The 8390-nt window shown below is 32.3% G+C and overlaps 1 protein-coding gene across 1 annotated transcript; it reads right to left on the bottom strand.

Annotated features, from left to right (window-relative positions):
* Positions 1-4738: 4738 nt before the first annotated feature.
* On the bottom strand, positions 4739-7546 carry LOC21391922 (disease resistance protein RPM1). The gene has a single exon (XM_010107105.1). It carries the CDS (start codon positions 7544-7546, stop codon positions 4739-4741), a length of 2808 nt encoding a protein of 935 aa, XP_010105407.1.
* Positions 7547-8390: the final 844 nt, after the last annotated feature.

The raw sequence follows: 8390 nt of genomic DNA, 5'->3' as shown, positions 1-8390 counted from the left end.
CTAGTTTAGAGTTCATATATGTACATTAGTTTGCATGGACATCGTTGTTTTAAACATGTCATATGAATCAAACGGTTGTTATAAACGGTTGTTATAAATTGAGTAGCTGACCAAAATAAATTATGATAATTAATTAATAAGATTGAATTCTTATTATTATACATAATTAATTTAACTACAATGAATTCTACTTATTCACACAAGACCAAATGATGATACCACTCTATACGTGATTCGGCTATACCTATATCCACGACAGGGAAGAAAAAAATCCACTAGTGTGAAATAAGGAGAATTTACATCATTCACGCTCTATTTCAGTTCACTCAGAAAATTCCTAGTTACCACATTACACTCAAGAACAAAACCCTCTGTTGTCTTTTTTTTTTTTTTTTTTCCCCATTCTTCTTCTTCTTTTTTTTTTTCTCTTAAAAAATTCGTTTTTCCAATTAAGGAAACAATGTGACAAGTCAAAACAAATAATAAATCATGGTTTCACAAGAATGATGTTGAATAGAACAAACAAAAAAAAAGTAATTACATAAAATGCCTATTATTAAAGCTCTAATTTTAAAAATATCGATTATTATACAATATTACAAAAATACTAATTAAGGCATATATGTTACCGGATATGCCCTTATGGATTATTTTGCGGAACATATGTGGTTAATTTTTATTTGTTTTTATCGTAATATTCCACATATTTTCTTTTCTTTTTATCTCTAATTAATTGTCTGTGATCATTTAACCAATGTACAAACGAAGGTCCGTTGTTTATAATTGTTTTATTGTAATTATTTATTGTTTCTTTACCTATAGTTTTGTGAGGTTTGTTTTTTCTTTATTGCAATTTTTATTTTATTATGATTTGTCCATGTTTATTCTTTTTCGGAATATTCATTCCGGGTCATTTAAATTTCATATTCATTCTTTTACGTATTTCTTAAATCACCGCATTAATAAAACAATTTTGCATGTGTATGTTGATTGTTTGATACATATTGTATTGAATTTTTTTTTTTTTTGCATCTTTTTTCTAAATGATGTGACGATTAAACTAAAGAAAAGATTTTTTTTGTCCCTTTGATATTTTTGACGCAAATGCCTCTTCATTCTTTTGATGAAGAAAACGAGGAGTGTAGTCCTTTTTTTTTTTTTTTTTTTTTTTTTTTTTTTTTTTTTTTTCTTTTTTGTCTGTATGTGATGATTGAATCCATAGCTCACATCATGTAACTAACAAATCCAAATGTTGTCATTTTCTATCCTATAATTAGATCATAGACATAAATCTTTCCTTTAAGTGTAGATAAAAATTTGTACAACTTTTAGTAGTTAAATTGACTACTTGGAGAATCAATTTTAATTTCAAATTTGGAGGCATAATATCAACTTAATGGGTCCATTTCCAATTGTAGACCACCTTGAAATAAAATGCACAATTGTAGAATATGGGCACATGTAAAAAACGATAACATCATAAAACCCAGCATTAAATTAGAAACGACAACAATCAAACCAAAAACGACACATCAAATATTACATTGGCAATTCATTAAGGAACGACATTTTGTAAAACAAACGAGACAAATAGAAAAACGACAAGTGCGTAAAAATGAGTTGAAATCTGAAAAATGATGATATAACTCATAAACGACAATGATAAAGCTAATCTGACAAAAATATTAATTAAAAGAGACAAATAGAGAAAACATAACCCCAAGAAACGACATGAACTTAAAAAACAAAAACGACATGAATTGGAAAAGGATAAGAAAAAGAACAGTTCACAATGACAATCATCTCTAAAAACGACATATCCAGAAAGGGAAGACAAAAATGTAAAAAAAAAAAAAAATGATAATAATATGAAACAACGATACAAACATATAACCAAGAAAAACCTTCAACAGAAAACGGAGGACTTTATATTCTGGTGAGTAGAAAGGAATTGAAAACTCTATTCTTAGGCAGTGGCAGAGCCAGAATTTTGATTCTGATGAGGTATAAACTAAAAACGTAAAAAATGTTAATATAGTCAACTCCTAACATTTTTAGATGAATAATATTTGATGACAAAGATTTTAGTAAGTAAATTAGATAAAAAATATTTAAGAGTTACATTATACCCATAAGAAAAGGAAAAGATCGTTAAGTATGTAGTGCACATTTGAAAAAATATGTATTACTTGAGAAGAGGCAAATTAGAGAAAATGGTTTATGAGACAATAGTAATTGAGAGACTTGTTTGAAAAAAAAATCTTGATTAAGGATACATTTAAGAAAATTATTTTAAAAACTGTTTTCATAAGAATAAATTAGAGAAAAATAATTAAGTGAGATACATCTAAAAATATAAGATTTAATTAAAAAAACAATTGAGATTGGATTTTGTGAGGATATATTTAAAATTTTTATTGAAAAACCATATCTTAAATATCAAATATAAAAAATACACCGCGCCACTGTTCTTGGGTATACTCTTGGAATTATGTATTTTTTGAATGAAAACTCAAAGTGGTCAATGATTTGGTGATTGTAAATTTATAGTTTTATGTGGTTTTTCAACCCATGTAGTATTGAGTGTTATATTTCATACGAAGAAAAAACATAGATAGATTGTCGTAATTAGGGGTGACAATTCGTGTCACGTGTCGTGTTCGTATCGTATTTTAATCGTTTCTTTTTAAATTTACAGTCAACCCTAACACGAACTGTGACACGAAATTTTTTAAAAACCGCAACACGAACACGACACAACCACTTTACGGGATGACACGACACGACACGAAATTGACCCGTGACACGAAATTGACCCGTGAATCCGAAATTGACACGAAAATTATATACTTTTATTTAGTTTTTTACATATTAAAAATAACTTAAAATTCATAACACACTAAAATACAATAACATCCATTGAAATTAAGCAAATAATACTATACGATTTTGAGTATAACTATCATGATATCATAAGTTCATAATAAAAGTAAAATATGTAATGAAAAATATATGTATTGTTTAGTTTTTTACGAGTTTCGTATCGTGTTCGGGTTAGGCGGGTCTAACCCGAAATTGATCCATGTTTTTCGTGTCAATTTCAGGTCGACCCAATTCTGACCCGAACTTTTTTTTTTCTCAACCCTAACCCGTAAAATTCGTGTCATTTTCGAGTCGTGTTGTGGTGTCGTGACCCATATTGCCGGTCCTAGTCGTAATTGTGGCACGTGCAATTATATTTTTTAGTTTTCAAGCATTTATTTCCTTTTTTTTTTGTTTTTTGGTTTTTGTTTTGTTTTGTTTTTTTTTTTGTTTTGTTTTGTTTTTTTTTGCTTTTGAAAATGATGAGTCTGTTACAATATCTGATTCTTCAAGCATTTATTTCTTTGAATCTATTTTTGTCTATTTTTTCATGTATATATATTAGTGCATGTTTCGGCAAAGGTAATGATTTAAAAGCAACAAGTGCATGTTTCGGCAAAGATAATGATTTAAAAGCAAATAATTACATATATATATTATTATATATATAAGTGCATGTTTCGGCAACGGTAATGATTTAAAAGCAAATAATTACATATGATACATATATATATATATATATATAAATATGTTTGTCGGCATGAGTAATAAAATATAGGAAAATAATTTATTTAGTGGTACGACACATGACTCAAAGCAGACAATTAAAAGCAGAGCCTTTTTGCAAATATTTTTAATAAAAGTAAATTTGTAATTTTCTTAAAATAAACGGTCAAAATGTAAATATTTTGAAAATTTCAAAAGACATAAAAATGCATCTTTATACTCATATTTCATAAAAATATCACTAAAATTTAAAATAGGCCCACTAATAAATAAGAATAAGCTATACAAAATAACAAACGTTACAATTCTCTGCTCCTTAAATGAATTTCATCCTGAAAATTCTAAGCCTAAACACAGATCAAAATCAAGAGCCTAAATCATCAAAGTCATATGTTCTATCCTCAAATTATTAAGATTTCAAACCTATCCGCAAACCTAAGGACCATTTCCTCAAAAATGTTGGAATAATATTTCGGAATGAATAAACAAACATAGTGGATCATGGCAGGAATAACATTAACATGATCATTTTGGAACGAATAATTTCAGTTGAATGTTAAAAATTTTCAATTCAGCTCATAACAACAAACAATTCAGCTTATTGAGAAAGCCAAATCAGCGAAAGCAGACAAAGTCAATGCCAAACAATAGAGACACGCGAAACACGAGAAAGTTAAACAACCGACTCCACTCTCACACAAAACAAACAAAAGAAATAAAAGTTGAAAGGAAATTATACAAACATTGTCACAGATTGAATACATATAAGCCAAACTGGTCTGTAGAATATATGCGATTGCTTTTAACTCAGACACTTGAAACAATCTTTTTGAAGCACGTGCATCGAACAATGAAAATGAACTAGAGTGTTGCGAATCTCCAACACCAGCATTGCATTCTGAAGGATTTCTGATCAGTGATAACCCTGCCAATCAAGAATTCGATTAACTGGTATAATAAAGAAAATGGTCAGCCCTTAACTTGTATAGCCGAAACTTCGCTGACAATGATCGGCCCTTAACAGATTGTAATAAAGAAAATGGAAATTATAATAATAAACACCAGAAACGACGTTAAACGCTAATAGAAATAGTAAACCAGAAATGATCATACAGTCACCATACAATTCTTACCTTCCAAATTTTATATTTCAAGATAATTTTGTTTCATGCAGCCCGTCCGCATCTCGCGAACCGATGTAAACCTTTGGCACGTGCTTGACTCTTAAATAGTCCGAATCTTGACTGCTTGGATCCAGCTTTGACAGCAACTGATCACCCATATTGATGATATGAAGTTTATTCAGGCAAGCTAGAAATTCAACACCCAATGGAACTTCCTCTAATAGTTTGCAGTCTTCCAACCATAGCTCCTGAAGTTTTGGCATTGCCCCTTGTTCTACCGTCACTTTTCTCAATCCGCTTAAACAAATAAATGTTAAATGTTTGAGATTTTGGAAACCTCCAGCTTTGATACACAACTCTTCTCCATCATGAGCTTTCTCAAATATAAGCTCTTGTAGATTGGGCAAAGCTTGAAGAGATTGAAGCGGATCAAGTCGTAACTTACTCCACCTCAGCCTTAATACTCCCAAACTTGAAAGCCTAGGCACCCATTGTGGAAGCATCTCCAAACGTCCATACATATACAACCGTTTAAGGCATTGAGGAGGTGATGATATATTCTGTACTTCAAGGATTTCAGCTTCTTCTCCTGTTTCCATATATAGACGACGAAGGCAACCCAGCTTCTCTATTGCTGAGCATAATGCAGCTCCATGTTCTGCTTCTAATTGTTGAATGTCTAATGTCCTCAGTTGCTTCAAATTTCCTAGGGATCGCATTAATTCAAGCCCACCTTCACTTGCCCGAATTACTCCAAGGTCTTGCAAGAACTTCAAATTTCCGATATCTTTTGGCACACGAACACCTATATTTTTGGTGAATGCAGAACCATCATTAATGGACTGAAATGCCATCACTCGGAAAAGGCGATGGAGTTGCAATATCTTAGCTGGCAACTCTTCAACTAAAGAGTTTTCAAGATTTAACATTTCAAGGTTCCGAAGCCTCCCAATAGTGCGTGGAATTGATGCCACCTTGGTACCGGACAAGTTTAGATACCTCAAATTGTATAGTTTGGTGATGCACTCAGGAAACGTGTCCAAAGGTAATCCTTGACAATCCAACACCTTGAGAAGCTTTAATCTGCCATATTTACTGCAAAGTTCAGAAAAGGAAATGCTAGAAATGGAACCTTTTGCTCCAAAAAGGAGCAAGGTGCGAACTCTAGAAAAGTTGTGGCCTCCCCGAAAATTCTCCAAAGTTGTAGACACCGATAAATGCCTAGCTGGTTCCAGCAATACTGGATTTTGTTCGCTGATTATTGTAGCAAAATTTTGATCTTTTGATTTTTGAAGGACAATTTCTCGTACGAGGTCATGGAGTACAAAATATTTGAATGCTTCATCAACATCCTCCGCAGCTGTTTCGATCAGGCTTCTATTACAAAGCTCATTAAAATACCACTCTCCAACTTCTTCTAATGTCATATCTTCCATTTCACGAATGAAACCTTCTGCGACCCATATATTGATTATGTAAAGCTTGCTAAACATAAAATCTTCTGGAAACAAGCTTAGATACAAGAAACATGATTTCAAACGATAAGGCAAATCACTGAAACTAAGTGAAAGTATCTTTTTCACGTTCTTAAGCTTGTCATTGTTGTCAAATCCAGCCTCAAAGCTGCGTCTAAATATTTTCCATTCGCTTATTTTACTAGTGTCTTTTGTGGCCAAGACACCACTAACTGCGACAATTGCAAGAGGCAATCCCATGCATCTTTTTAAGATGTCTTGAGAAATATCCTCTAAATGGTTAGGGCATGACTTTCTGTGGAAGGTTCTTGCACAAAAAAGATTCCATGATTCTTCAGAAGACAAAGGCTTTAGTGGAAAGGTATAACCTCCAAAACGATCTGTCGTAGTTGCGGAGGCTACTTCAACAATTCGAGATGTGACCATTAATCGACTGCCATGATTGTTTTGGGGAAATGCGTTTTTGAGATCATCCCATGAGCCCACACTCCATAGATCATCCAAGACAATCAAGTACTTCTTATCACCAAGGAAACAAATTACGTCTTGCTTCAGAGAAAGTATATCCTTGAAATATGTTTCATTCGGAATTGGTTGTGCGATCCCTCTTAGGAGTTGTTCAATTATTTGTACAAGAAGCTCCCGTAGATCGAATGATTGGGAAACAGTAATCCAAGCACGGTGTTGGAATCGTTGCTTGACTTCGTCATCTCTATAGACTTGATATACAAGAGTGGTTTTGCCTAACCCTCCCATTCCTACCACTGCAACAACTTGGACATTGGAGACTTCATCCTTGAGAAGCCAACTAACTAGCTCTTGTTTGGGTTTCTCAATGCCAACTAGTTGCCCTTCTTCTAGTAGAAGCGCTTCATCTCGACGTAGCTCGTATAGAGCACTTTTTCTACCAGCACTTGAGCTTGAGCCTTCGTCCTGTAGAATATTTGAATTGTACCGATACCTCTGATGCCTGCTAGAAATATCGGATACTCTGGATTTAATGCTTCGCAATTCAGAAGCAATCCGATGGAGAGATTTTAGTGTCTTGATAGTGTGAGCTATTTTAAACAGATGTCCGTAGAATCCATGACGTTTTTGATGTTGCTCTGCAAATCGATAGAAGTATTCATCAAGGATGTCTTCTGCGTCAAAACTGGCCTCTCTGACCTGCTTAACCCAGACTTTGATTTCTTCATCTTCATCTTCCACTGCATCCGCAACATGTAGAAAAGCCTTCATACTTTCAAGCTCAGCTTTAAGAGACACAACTTCTTCTCGAAACCCAGTTAGTAGTTTCACCTCTTCCTCCAACAAAAAAGAGAGCTTCTCCAATAAGAAATTCACAGCACTCTCCGCCATTATTTTATCTGAAATTCCAAATATTGGTTGATAGAAACTTTGATCAGATGCAAGTTTAAACCGTTTCTTAGATATTACAACAGTCATGTGTTTGATAACATATTCTTTTCTTTGTTTGAAAGAAAGTAAATAGAGAAAAAAAAATTTTCTTGCGGAGGAAAAAAAAGAAGAAGCAGATACCTAGTGTATAGTTTTAAATCTAGTGGGATAATGCCAGTTGAGTTGATTTATTAATTATCCCATTATTTGCGGATTAAAATCACCTGTTTTTAATGTCTTAAGTTTGTTCAAGTTATAAGTAGGAAACCTACTAACCAGCGATGGACAACATATGCAGACGTGCATGGTGGAGGCAAGGGTTTGGATACCGTCATGCGAAAAAAAAAAAAAAAAAAAAAAAAATATATATATATATATATATATATATTAAATATTTTGTAGAAAAGAATTTACTGAGTTTGGTCTAAGTTATGATCATATGCATGTGGACTTTATTTACTATGTTTTAATATGCCAAAATATTTGGATTAAGTACTTACAAAACTGGAATGTAATCCAAATATTGTTATTGGACAAAACTTTGGTAAGATATAGAATTCTGTAAAAAAGCTGTTGGTACTCAAATCCATAGAATTCTGTAATAAGATATAGAAAGATATTTTTAAAAAAATCACAGTAATAGAGGCACAATTCAATATCTATCAATACCTTATATTTTAGTAATATGTTAATGAATTATGTTGCAGACACCAACTCGCCAAAAGAAAAATTAGGATTATAGTTGATCTTTCTATAAAATTGTACTAATTTAAAAATCAAACAGAATTTAAGAAAAATTCCATAA

Source organism: Morus notabilis, unplaced genomic scaffold, assembly GCF_000414095.1.
Source record: "Morus notabilis unplaced genomic scaffold, ASM41409v2 Scaffold966, whole genome shotgun sequence".
NCBI lineage: Eukaryota > Viridiplantae > Streptophyta > Magnoliopsida > Rosales > Moraceae > Morus > Morus notabilis.
Note: the sequence above shows the minus strand (reverse complement) of the source record. Positions and strands in the feature narration are given on the sequence as shown.

What these genes read in the sequence shown, in the direction of transcription:
- LOC21391922 (XM_010107105.1), bottom strand. Translation starts at nt 7,546, where the DNA reads ATGGCGGAGAGTGCTGTGAATTTCTTATTGGAGAAGCTCTCTTTTTTG.